The sequence below is a fragment of the Alosa alosa genome, chromosome 14 (genome assembly GCF_017589495.1).
Source record: "Alosa alosa isolate M-15738 ecotype Scorff River chromosome 14, AALO_Geno_1.1, whole genome shotgun sequence".
NCBI classification, from domain to species: domain Eukaryota; kingdom Metazoa; phylum Chordata; class Actinopteri; order Clupeiformes; family Clupeidae; genus Alosa; species Alosa alosa.
The window spans coordinates 5,370,667-5,384,336 of NC_063202.1; the positions used below are offsets into that span (position 1 = coordinate 5,370,667).

General features: G+C 41.1%; 1 protein-coding gene across 1 annotated transcript in view; it reads right to left on the reverse strand.

Annotated features, from left to right (window-relative positions):
- Positions 1-13,670, reverse strand: part of LOC125307614 (butyrophilin-like protein 1) — a 45,309-nt gene that overhangs the window by 1,116 nt on the left and 30,523 nt on the right. The window contains exon 8 of the mRNA XM_048263668.1: positions 4,933-5,037. Within this exon, the coding sequence (XP_048119625.1) occupies positions 4,933-5,037 (105 nt within the window). The remainder of the gene's footprint in view (positions 1-4,932; positions 5,038-13,670) is intronic.

Consider the following 13,670-nt stretch of genomic DNA (forward strand, 5'->3'; position numbering starts at 1 on the left):
AGCACACTGTAACATTTAGATAGTTAGAAACACAATTGGACAGTTGTAACACATAGTACTATCGTTTTTTATTAGAAAGGTCAGAAAGACATCACATCTTAACAAAGGTTAATTTATATTAACAGTAAATTGCCAGTAGTAAGAGAATGAGAAATAAGAAAGCAAGGTATACACAGTAACTTGCACACTGTGCTAGCCTGGCCTTAATTGCCTTCCTACGTACTTCCGCTCGATTTTCATTTCCCTCCACGACTCCGTCTGGGATTCCGGCCATTGGCCTCGTTCGCAGCGGTAGATTAGACTCCGTGCCAATCAGCGAGCAGGAGGCGGGAGTTGTGAGAGACGGCGTTGAGATTCTGTGTTTGAATTGTAGTCCCTCGAGGAGTTGGCAATGGCATAAGTTAATGAAGCAATTCAGTCCGTGCTGGCTACGCTTCCAAATATTCAGGGAACTGAACTCGAACAAAAGGAGTGTTTAACACATTTTATTTCGGGCAAAGATGTCGTGGCCCTACTCCCTATGGGATTTGGGAAACGTTTGATTTGTATCGCGCAGTAGCCTCGATATTAAATTACGGTATGAATGAAGCGGCGTGTTTTCAATGATGATCACATCTAGCTTTGACAATTGTGATGATATTGTATCGCCGAGGCTATTTGCCCCCGTGTTGGGCTTTCCCCTGTGTTCCCGGCGTGTGTGTGTGCGAGTGTTTGTGTCTCCCTCTCCCTCCTGTGTCATGGAATGTGTCAATGAGTTCTGATGTGTTTTGATTGGGGGGAGGTGTCCGGGAGGGAATATTTAGGGGTATATATAGGTTAGCGATTGCTAAGGGGAGGGAATAGAATAGGGGGTTTTAAGACGTCTAAGTTTAGTCAGAGTAGAAGTGGATTACGTGCGAGTGAGTTGTGTTGCGTTGTTGGCCGATGAGTGTGAATGACGAGTGATTGAGACCGTGATTTATCAGCGATCAGTTTGTTGTTTTGTAGTGGACACCTCCTGTTGCCCGTGCACTAGCCTGTACATCTATAGGAAATAAACTACCAGAGTTTTGGAACGATATATCAGCCTCCCCGTCTCCTAACTTCTCATCGGCGTTACAATATGTTATCTTCAACCTTACTGTTGAATAGTTATTTGCTATTCTTCCACTAACTCTTACATTTGTATCGCAAAGCTGGCATAGTCATTTACATCCATCTTGTTCGCTTTGGTGGGGAATGATTGTTGTGGGCAATTTCTGAGCGTTGTAGTGTAGCTTACTTCACGATCGAGCTGGCGCATAACATACGTCACGGCCAAACGTTAGCGATTGGGTGAAATCAGATCCAATCGTTTCAAACTTCTAGAGTCCACGCATCCAGCTTGCAAACGTTCGTCAATAGCCGAGATCCCAGACCCTTGTAGAAGCGAAGCGTACCAAGGGGATGGCAAATGGCCAGGCTAACACTGTGCTGATGAATGCTGTTTATAGGCTGTACCATAATTTAGCAAATAAGCAGAGACCTTGTAATAAACTAACAGAGCAGAAATTAATTTCGGGCCTGGCGCATAATCTTGACAACACGTGTGCATCCTATGAAGCCGTCTATAGATAATGGCTTACATTTAGATTTTTAGTCCAAGTCCTAACTGCATGCGATTCGAGCGAGTATTAGCGAAGAAATCAATTTAATTACAGTTTTCAATGGGAATGTCCTCACTGTAGGCGACACGAAGCAGTGCTGTGCAGCATGATGCAACACAACGTTTTGAAGTTTTCCAGATGCCCCGTCTCTATTTTCTTTCTGTTGCTCACGTTGCTTTGCTATTTTGAACGAGAAATATGATAAAATAGAAGGGCATATTTGACAGATTCAATGTGGACAGAGCATTCAATGCTCACAACATTCACTGCTAGGATGCAGGTAGGATTCCCGGAAACACATTGTGTGAGCAGCCACAGCAAATATTTAAAGCAACACCAAAAATTATTTTGTACCTTAAAATAATGTTTCCAAAATCGTTTCAGTGTTTCATCAACTCGTAACAGGGTGAACGGCACTTCTGCCATCGCTTTGCCTATCGGCTACCGCACAATGGAAGTTTCCCAGATCGGGTAGCGAATCTGCAGTTCGATGGAATGAGACATAAGAAGCTACAAATTTGACTTGCTTCTGATGTCGCAATATATCATACTTTCATAAAATCATGCAACATACTCTACCTTGTCTGTGGACTGTAACGATCCTGTGTTCCCTGTCCCTACTTTGTTTACCTCCTGTGCCATGTGCTCCTGTGTACTTCCTGTCCCTGTGTTTTAGTTCCTGTCAGCCATGTGCTCCTTTGTTTGTCTTGCCATGTCTCAGTTCCCTGTGTCTCTGCCCCTCACCTGTTCCTCATTATTAGTCTGCTAGTTTAATTATGATTTCCAGCCCTGTGTTCACCTGTCTCTTGTTTCTTGTCCACTTGTGCCTTGTTAGCCTTGTTTAACCCCTGTGTATTTAAACCCTCTGTCTTCCCTCAGTCCCCTGTCGGGTCATTGATGTGTTGTGGTTGTAGTGTGCATTTGCATTAAAGATTCCTGGTTTCAAGTTCAAGTGTGCGTCGTTCTCAACTTGCCCTGCGCCTCGGTCCAGCTCTCCATACTGCAACCCTGACAATGACTGACCGCAACATGGACCCAGCAGGCAAGTACATTGCTCATTTTTCTGGTGATTTTGGGAAGTCTGCCTTTTGGGGAACCCGGCTCGCCATCAGACGGTTCCCCAGTGCCTTGGAGGACGACTGGGCCTCTGACGAGGACGACTGGGCCTCTGGGGAGGAATGGCCGGGTCCCTCTCCCATTCCAGCTTCAATCCCATCTCCTCGATGCCCCGATTCTGGCTCCAGCCCCGGTTCTGGCTCCAGCTCCGATTCCGGCTCCAGCACCAGCCCCGATTCCGGCTTCGGCTCCAGCTACCTCTCCAGCCCCAAGTCAGACTCCTGCGCCGGCTGAAGCACCAGTACCGACTCTGGCTCCAGTCCTGGCTCCAGTTCCAGATCTGCCTCCGGCACCTGATCCTGCTCCCGATCCTGCTCCGACTTAGGCTTTCGTTCCTGATCCAGCTCCGACACAGTCTCTGGCTCTGACTGGCCGTCCACCCGGCCGCCCGCCTGAACTGCCTTCCCTGACCGGCCATCCACCCGGCCGCCCGTCTGACCCTCATGCCTTTGGCCCCCTCCACCCACCCTGCTTGGACTTCTCCTTTTTTTCTGTTGGGCCGTCAGGAATCTGGCCCTTAAAGGAGGGGGTACTGTAACGATCCTGTGTTCCCTGTCCCTACTTTGTTTACCTCCTGTGCCATGTGCTCCTGTGTACTTCCTGTCCCTGTGTTTTAGTTCCTGTCAGCCATGTGCTCCTTTGTTTGTCTTGCCATGTCAGTTCCCTGTGTCTCTGCCCCTCACCTGTTCCTCATTATTAGTCTGCTAGTTTAATTGATTCCCAGCCCTGTGTTCACCTGTCTCTTGTTTCTAGTCCACTTGTGCCTTGTTAGCCTTGTTTAACCCCTGTGTATTTAAACCCTCTGTCTTCCCTCAGTCCCCTGTCGGTCATTGATGTTTCGTGGTTGTAGTGTGCATTTGCATTAAAGATTCCTGGTTTCAAGTTCAAGTGTGCCTCGTTCTCAACTTGCCCTGCGCCTCGGTCCAGCTCTCCATACTGCAACCCTGACATGGACATTGTTATTTCTAAAGCCGGTGCTGGATAAACAAATAGCGTGTGCGACAGAGGAAAGTGTTTTGGTGTTGCTTTAATAGTAAAAATCATCTTTTAAGATGGCAATATTGGTTCTGGTAAACAAAATTTGGAGACGATAGAGCCAAGGAGAACGTTCCCATTTTGATGCATGCGACATGAGCAACTCATTTTGTCTTTGTTTTGCATTTCATAATGTCAACTAGCCTACTAGGAAATATAATTCTTCCTATCTCAGCTTGAAGTCCAATTTAGTTCAACTTCAATCTTAAAATACAGTACATGCTATTATTTTGCTCCTAAAAAAAAATCTAGAGGAAATAGGATAGAATTCAGTAAGATTCTGTGACCAAGACAAAACTGCAGCAATATTTCCCTCTGGATAGAGTTTTTTAAAAAAAAAAAAATTTTTTTTTTTTTACTAAATTTGACTTTTGTACTAATTTGTTTGCTATATGCTTCTGTTTTGGGGTTGTAGTAAACACAAGCAGAAGATGGGAGCATGTTTACCACTGTGCTGCTTCACCTCTTATCAAAGTTCTGTAAATGTTTTGGAACTGAGGACCATTTGCTTGAGTTTTGAGAATTAAATGTCCATTCCTGTCCAGTATAGGATTTCAGTTGCTCAACAGTATAAGGTATTCTTAGTCATGTTTTTCATTCCATTATCCACCTAATTTGACAAATCCGGACTGCAGACGGGCCATTTTAGCACCTGCACTCTTCCTCTATGGATAAATACTATTTAAATATTATGTGAATTTATTTTTGCATTGTTTCCCTGAAATATTCAAGGTCTTCCCTGGAATAGACATTGCCTGGATGGCAGTATATGTTGCTCAAAACCTGTATACATCATTCCGAATTGATTGTGCTTTGCCAAATGTGCAAGATGCCCATGCTGTAGGCACTAATGCACCTCCACACCATCATAGATGTTGGTTCAGTTGGCAACTTTTTTTGAAACATGTTGCTGGTATCAAATTCAGAATCAACATATATTTTCCATGAAATAGTCCAATTTGTCATTTTCAACATTTGATATGTTGTCTGTGTTCTTTTTGCAACTAAATATGAGTTTAAGAAATGTGCAGGTTATTACATTCTGTTTTATTCACATTTTAAACAACATCCCAACTTGTTCTGTTTTGGGGTTGTAAATTTGGAATGTGGAAGGGTTAAATGGGCTAACAACAACATTTCATTCATGTTATCTTACCTGGTATAACTGCAAAAACACAAAACAAAATCAAACCAAAAGTAAAACCCATGACTCGTTTAGCTTCTGTGCTTTCAAACATGATTTGCTGGTTCCTGAAGTAAACTGAATGAGAGGAAAAAATAAATGCAGTTTTAGAGTCAAGTGAGATGAACAGTCTCATGGGAAATTTATCTTAGTGCTAAAGTCATGTGTAGGCTACTACATTGCCACACACAAACCACACTGCTGGATTTACAGTGGCTTACAAAATTCAATCCCAAAATCACTTTTTTATATTTTGCAAATACTTAAAGTACTGTTTCTAATCTATTGTTCTTCTAAACGTAATTATGGATTAATAACATTCACTTGGTAAAAGTAGGACTTTTAATGTGATTCTGATGCCCACTATTGGGGTGCTTTATTTTGATATGCGGGGGGAGTGGGGTGAAATGGAAACAGAAAGGAGATTGGAGCTAAATAGTTTTTTGACCTCTCTCTCTCCATGCTACAGCCTTAAAATGTACATATTTTATGGATAACTTTCTTTATTTTTGTAATGTTGCTTTAAGAGTGTTAAGTAAACAGTTAAACATAAGAAGTGGACTCGTGGAATCTTTTCAAGTGTTTTTTGAGACGAGGGAGTTTGCTGAGCGTCAAGCTAAAGCTTCAATTGGAACCTAGGAAACTACATTACTAAAGGGTAGGCTATGAATCTAGTAGGAATTGGGCTATCAAGTAGTAGCCAAAAAAGTTGAGTTCAATTCCCGGCTGCCAGAAGGTATAAACCATGGTTTTCTTCAGAAGGTACATGTATAAACCATGGTTTTCCTCAGAAGGTATAAACCATAGTTTTCTTCAGAAGGCATAAACCATGGTTTGTCCTGAACCCAACTTTGTAATATCATCGACCGTTAAAAAAACAGCAGTTACATGGCTACTATGTTAAAACCATAGTAGTACCACAGTCACCATGAAGTATGATAGGGGAACCATGGTGGTACCAAAACTACTATGAAGAACTACCGTATGCATAAACCATAGTAGTACGATGGTTAAGAGCATGGTGATCATCATCACCATGCGGTACCATGGGAAAAACATAGTTACTGCATTAAAACCCTCGGAAACCATAGTGAGTTTTCGTAAGGGAAAACCTCTATCAATCAGTATCCCTATGAGTCATGCCAAGTTTAAAGCTTGTAGTGTGTAGTGCTTGTAGTTGTATTTAATTGACATATCACTATAGTTATAAATTCCACCCAAATTCAACTGCTGTCTCACTTCTTTAGAGTTAGGGTTAGTAACTACTGGTAGTTAGTAGTAATAACTTTGCCGTATGGCAAAGGTATGTTTTTCCCATCCAAGCTGTCGTACTTTAACATTTTACTACACCAATACCATTTAAGCTATTAACATTTAAGCATTTTAACATTTACATTTTTACTGTATAGCTACAGCATTAGACTAACTAAACTACAGTGCAAAGGAGACTATAGTTAGGAATTACCACTGCTTATTATACGGCTCTTCACAATGCAAGTAGAACGCTCCATTGTTTTTAAAGGGATTTCCCAAAGTTCTACTGGTCATTATGTAGGGGATAATGTATAGAACGCCGGTCATTATCGGGAAATAGGTCCCGACAGGGCGACTCTTTAGCCCACATAACCTAGGCTATAGCCTATTTGTTACCGTTTCATCATGGCTTTTGGTGAGAAACAAATAGTTCGCAACAGCACACGCTGAACTTGATTCAAACATTCTTTAGAACACAGCTGATCAACCCTCTGCTTTCACTTTTGAATGAAGTTCCAGTCCTTGTGCAGTGATATGATAGACGTGATTTACAAGCACAAAACCCATTTTCCTTGACAGCGGTCTGTTATACTTAGCAACGGTCTGTTATTGAGAATTAGCAGACCACCAAACGTTGGGAAGGCCCATTCAAGTGAAAGGAGCATTCTGCAGCACTCTGAAGAGCTGTGTAATAATTTCATCTAAGGACCTCTGAAATAGTAACCGCTGTCAATAGCAACGGATTTTCATTCAAAAGTGAAGGCAAACGGTTGATCAGCTGTGTTCTAAAGAATGTTTGATTCCAGTTCATTTTGTGTTGCGAACTATTTGGTTCTCAGCAAAGCCACAACGAAACGGTAACAAATAAATGTAAAGAGACATATCGTGGAGTTTATTTTTTCATTTGGCAAGTAGCCGTATAATAAGCGGAATAATGTATAGAACACCGGCCCTTCCGCTGGCGACAGACTGAATGACTGGCCGCTCCGCTGCCGCGTTGGGGTCCGGTTCGCCCTGCCGGGACTTATTTTCCCAATAATGACCAGCGTTCTATACATTATTCCTTACATACAGTACCCTCCAGAATTATTGGCACCTCTGCTAAAGTTGACTAAAAACCGATATATAACATATCTCACAATGAAAAAAAAATAGGAAAAATCCAACCTTGAAGGGAAGCAAATTTTGAGAAAAAGGAAAATGTCATAAAGAAATAAATATTTTTAACAAAAACACGTCACTCACAATTATTGGCACCCCTGCTTGTAATACCTTCTTAAGCATCCCTTTGCCAATAAAACAGCTTGTAATATTCTTCCATGACACCCCATAAAGTTAGATAATACAAAGCAAGGGGTTTAAGACCGTTCGGCTTTACAAAATCTCCCCAAATCGTCCAGATTCCTGGGTCCACACTTGTGCATTCTCCTTTTTGACTCACCCCACTTTTTTCCTATGGAGTTTAGGTCAGGGGACAGAGATGGCAATGTCCGAAGCATGATTTTGTGTTCAGCAAACAATATTTGTTTTGATCTGGACGTTTGTTTTGGTTCATTGACCTGATGAATGATCCAATCATGACCAACTTTTAGTGTCTTGACAGAGATTGACAGATTTCCTTTAATGTTCAGGTGTTCTTGGTGTTCATGAAACCATGCACCTTAATTAGGTTTCCAAGGCCTTTGGGAATAAAAACAGCCCCACAATAGTACAGCCCCTCCACCATAATTCTCATTAGGTATGGGGTTCTTTTCAGTATAGCCAATCTTCTTGTACGCCAAAAACACCTAAATGTTTCTAGCCAAAGAGCACAATTTTCATTTCATCTGACAATAGACCACACTTCCACACAAAGTCACTGTACCATTCAGTAACTCCTGCCTTTTACATTGGTAATTAAATGACTGGACAGGCTTTTACCTGGCATGCCCTCTAAATAATCTGTCAGCAGTGAGGTCACTTTTGAAGATTTTTGGGGGGACTTGGTGACCCCAAGATGTTACCTTTGTCTGTAACTCTCCAACAGTGGTTCTTATGGAATTTTTTGCCTATCTTACCATCCTCCATACTGTACGTGGGGGCAAGATAACCATGGGTCCTTGTCCAAGCATGTTTGTCACATTTCCAGATAATTAGAACCTTTTGATAATTGTTTTAACTGTAAATATAGGCATTTTCAACAAAGTACGTAGTTGTCATAGACATTCTTTAACTTACAAATTACACACTTTGTTTTAATTTAAATTTAGTGTATTCTCTTATCTGTCCAATGTTGAAAAATGACTGGAGGATTTAGCCTCTGTGTGACTTTATTTTCATACCATAGTGAAAAAGAAAGTCATGAACTACTTCTGAAAGTTCACAGACACTCTGATTAACTTAAATGAATTGAAATTAGATAGGAAAATGCTTCTGTTAGGTTTTATATATAAGATTTTTCAGGGGTGCCAATAATTGTGAGCAATGTGCTTTAGTTAAAAATATTTATTTCTGTATGAGATTTTCCTTTTTTCTCAAAATAATTTGCTTCCCTTCAATGTTGGATTTTTCCTCATTTTTGTCATTGTGAGATTACAATAAATCACCAACAGATTGTTTTTTATAGCGGTTTTTAGTCAACTTTAGCAGAGGTGGCAATAATTTTGGAGGGTACTGTATGTCAATACTAATACTAGAGGATAAGAGTAGGATGTAGGAGGAGAGGTGGTAGAAGAGGAGGTGGAGAGGGAAATGGAGAAGGAGGAGGGAGGAGGGGAAGAGTGTGGTAAGTGTTAGGTGTATTAGGTATGTGACGTCATAAGCGCTAGGAGAGGAGGTATTCTTGGAAGAATTGTGTCTTCAAGAGTTTTTTGAAGATAGAGAGGGACTGATGGAATCATCGGGGGACCAGAGATGAAAAAAGTCTGGCAAGCCAATTGAGCTCAATGAACAGCAGGTGACATGTGCCCTTTTTGGTTGATTGAAAACCAGACAGGCTACAGCGTTCTGGACCATCTGTAGCGGTTTTACTACACAAGCTGGAAGGACTGTGAGGAGGGCGGTGTAGTAGTCAAAGCATGATATAGCCATAGTCTGTACTCAGTGGCGCAAAAAGTGGGTATGCGCTATATGCGGTGCATAGGGGCGCCAAAGCGACGGTAAAAAAAAAAATAATATATATATCTGGTATTTTTTTGTTGTGTGTTTCTAAGTCATTTCAAAATTTTCTCAATGTTATATAACATTTTAGAGGACTAACAGGCTAGAGTAGGTGCCCTATCTCATAAGATTCCATAATTTTTGACATAGAAGAGGCAGTGGGGGTGCCATGAGTGCCGAGTGAGCAGTTAGGCCTACGAGTAGGCTAGTGAGTTGGCGTCTATGGAAAAAAATTGATACAGTAAAAAAAGCTGTTGGCGGCTAAAATAGAAAAAGAAAGAGGGAAAAGGAGATGGCATGTCAAGGGATGCAACAGTTAAATAAGTGGATGGTGAAAGGCAAGGTAGGATTAAGTTTGCCGCCAGCTGTACAGGCAGAATCTTTTTTCATTTCCCTCTGGGCCCTGACAAAGTTACTGACATTTGTTTAAAGTCTATATTCACAATATCAGCTATTTACACATCATTGTAGTTTTGTTTTGTCTGATGACATAAGAAAGACAAAAATGTACTGATTGGGCCCTGACCAGGTTTGGCCCATTGATGTTCACAATGGCAGCTATGTAGCCTACCATATTTCAGTTATTTGCATAGATTTAGGTATGTGAGTTGCATAGGCATTTGGATGGATGTAAGAACTACAGTGATGCTTCTGTAATGTTTTGTGGTTTTGTACTGTTGGATGACAAGAAGAACAAATGCACTGATTGGGCCCTGACCAGGTTTGGTCAATTAAAGTTCTCAATGACAGCTATGTAGTCTGCCCTATTTGTCATTTGAGCTGTTAGAAGTATAATGGATATGTGTTGTTTGCCAATAAACGACATGGCAGACATTTTCCTTGTCTTAATGCAACAAAGAACTATTCCTCTGTTGCACGCATGCCACAGTACCCTCCAGAATTATTGATACCTTTGGTAATGTTGACTAATAACAGGCATAACAAATAATCTTTTGATGATTCATTGTACTCTCACAATGAAATCAACAAGGAAAAATCCACCCTTGAAGGAAAGAAAATGTATTCTGAGAAAAAAGAAAATCTCATAAAGAAATAAATATTTTTAACGAAAACACGTTGCTCACAATTATTGGCACCCCTAGAAAATCTTACATACAAAACCTAACAGAAGCATTTCCCTATCTAATTTCAATTCATTTAAGTTAATCAGAGTGTCTGTGAACTTTCAGAAGTAGTTCATGACTTTCTTTTTCACTATGGTATGAAAATAAAGTCACACAGAGGCTAAATCCTCCAGTCATTTTTCAACATTGGACAGACAAGAGAATACACTAAATTTAAATTAAAACAAAGTGTGTTGACATTGGTAAGTCAGAGAATATCTATGACAACTACGTACTTTGTTGAAAATGCCTATATTCACAGTTAAAACAATTATTAAAAGGTTCTAATTATCTGGAAATGTGACAAACATGCTTGGACAAGGACCCATGGTTATCTCGCCCCCACGTACAGTATGGAGGATGGTAAGATAGGCAAAAAATTCCATGAGGACCACTATTGGAGAGTTACAGACAAAGGTTTCATCTTGGGGTCACCAAGTCCCCCAAACAATCTTCAAAAGTGACCTCACTGCTAATAGCTTATTTAGAGGGCATGCTAGGTAAACGCCTGTCCAGTCATTTAACTACCAATGTAAATGGCAGGAGTTACTGAATGGTACAGTGACTTTGTCTGGATGTGTGGTCTTTGCCTTTACTTTGCCTGAAATGTCCAAGTTTGAAAGTATGGATAGTAAAATGCGGTGGTTGAATGTGTCAAAAACAAGATGCAAGTCCCAGGATGATAGAGCAAGATGATAACTGAGGACTGAGTTGCTGCTCTGGCAGATTTTAAGGCTCGGTGGAGTGGCCACTCTTGAACCCAGACTGGTTAGGCTCAAGGAGGTCATTCTGTGAGAGAAATTCTGTGATTTGTTTTGAAGCTGCCCTTTCTAAAGCCTTAGAGAGAAAAGGTAGGAGTGAGACTGGGTGATAGTTCTCCACCTGGGTGGGAGCAAGAGAAGGCTTTTTAAGCAGCAGAGTTACCTGAGCCAGTAAAAGCAGTTGGAGAATGTACCAGAAGCCAGTGAGGTGTTAATTACATGTGTGACTGCTGGTGTGATGGTGGGAGCTATGTCCAGTGGGCATGTAGTAGGGCGGTGACATGTTACGAGTTTAGACACCTCAGGCTACACACACACTTTTGCTACGGTTTGCCCTCCCGCCCACATTCGACCATCGTATCCGCATTTCCGGAGCGTAACAGTTTGGATCCGCTGGAGACCCCAAACTCATTTTGCGCCACAGCCGTATCGGACGAATGTGGACAGTGTGTCAGTAGTGTGTGTTGCGGTACCATCTGAAAAGATAAGATGTACAAGCCCTTCCTTGTACAATGTTCACTTTCCTGATTCGTTGTGCTCATTTCACGTGACGATGGCCATGCTGCTTTTCGTAAACATGTATTCATTTGACAGCCTACAGTGGCAACGAATTATAGCCTATGCAACTTAAACTTAAAGATGCTGTATACAGTTATTATATACTGTAACTGTGTATGTGACAAATAAATCCCTCTTGATCATTACAATCACTGTGTAATGTTCTATAATGTCCATCACATGAGGTAGGCTATTTTATTCGTTTGTCGTTCATCGACAAAGCTGGCATTATAATGAATTAATTCCTAATGGTTTTGGGTCTTTGAAGAGGGGTCTAAAGGCATATCGGTTCAACATGCACTTAGTTTATTAAACCTTTCTTATGCGTTATGGTTTGTATATTATAGTATTTATTTATTTTTATCAGGCTATTGATTGAATTGACATTGTTGTTTATTATTGCTATTTTCCTTAATGTAGTCTTAAATTGTTTACTGTTACCGTCAGCGGAGTAATGTTGACGCACATCGTATCTACTCCCAAACTAATATGGTGTTTGTGGACGCAGATCAGACTTGATACGAAAATCCGTATCGAAACTGATACAGCCTAGTGTAGATATTGCCTCAGTGAGAGGTGTGAATGAAGGAAATGGTGCACCCTTTCTTACCTGGAGAGGTAGGTTGTGATTGCTTAGTTCAGAGAACTGACTACTAATGGCTGCTGTCTTGTCAGTGAACAAAGAAGTGAATATGTAAAGCTGTGAGCCTGGTAGGTTGCAGAGGTTGTGTCGAAAGAGACCATTGTTGGAGTGTTGCAGAGGAGTACAGTGTTTCCCACAGAATTAAATTATATTTGTGGTGGTAGGTTTGCAGAATTAACTTGAATGCAACAGTTTTTAACAAATTAGCGCGGCGTGGGTATGATGCTAACCAGATTTAAGCACAATTTAGTACAACCTGGAAAATCATTGTGTGGTGGTCAATGTTGCTATTGTGGTGGGTCGCCACAAATAAGTCAATGTATGGGAAACACTGGAGTAACTGTTACGATGTCTGTGTCGCAGTTTTGAGCAAGAATAAGCTCTCTGCCTGCTTTGTGAGTTAGGAGTGTGGGCCCGTTGAAGTTCAAAGGGATGTATGAGAGACAAGAAGTCCACAGAGTTTGGATAATCTAAGTGGATGTTCTTGTCACCGAGAACAAGCATGTCATTCTCAGGGATGGAGGAGAGCAGGGTGTCCAGCTCATCAAGAAAAACGGCCAATTGTCCTGGTGGACGGTAAATGACAATCACATCGATTTTGACCGCAGCTGTCACAATGATAACATGGTATTCAAATGAGTCGTATTTGTTTGATGGTAACAGTGTAGCATATTTCCATTAGAAGGCCTGACCCAACCAAGGCCACCAGCTTCAGCAGAAAAAGTGGCCAGCACAGTCTCATGACCTCAAAATCATTGATTAACTTTAGGGATATCTCAAATGTGCAGTACATGCAAGACTTTATAGGACCTAGAGGCTTTTGCCTAGAAGAAAGGGGTATCTCCACTATCTGAGAAAATAAAGGTTCTTTTCCACAGCTATCACCAAAGACTGCAAGCCGTCATTGATGTTAAACAGAGCAAAGGTATCCAATGCAGTTTTTTTGGCTTCTGGGCTCCCCATATACCGTATTTTCTGGACTATAAGTCGCATCAATAAAAAAAAAAAAACATCATGAAGAGGGAAAAAAACATATACTGTATAAGTCGCACCAGACTATAAGTTTTTAGAAATTAATTTCACAAAATCCAAGACCAAGAACAGACAGAGACTATGTAACTGGACACATAGAGGCCAAAAAGATTGAGAATTCTACCGGGAATGTGGAATATGGACGAAAGAGTGAAGGGCTCGACGGTAATTGTAAAGCAATTTACAAAAGATTCACTGAAC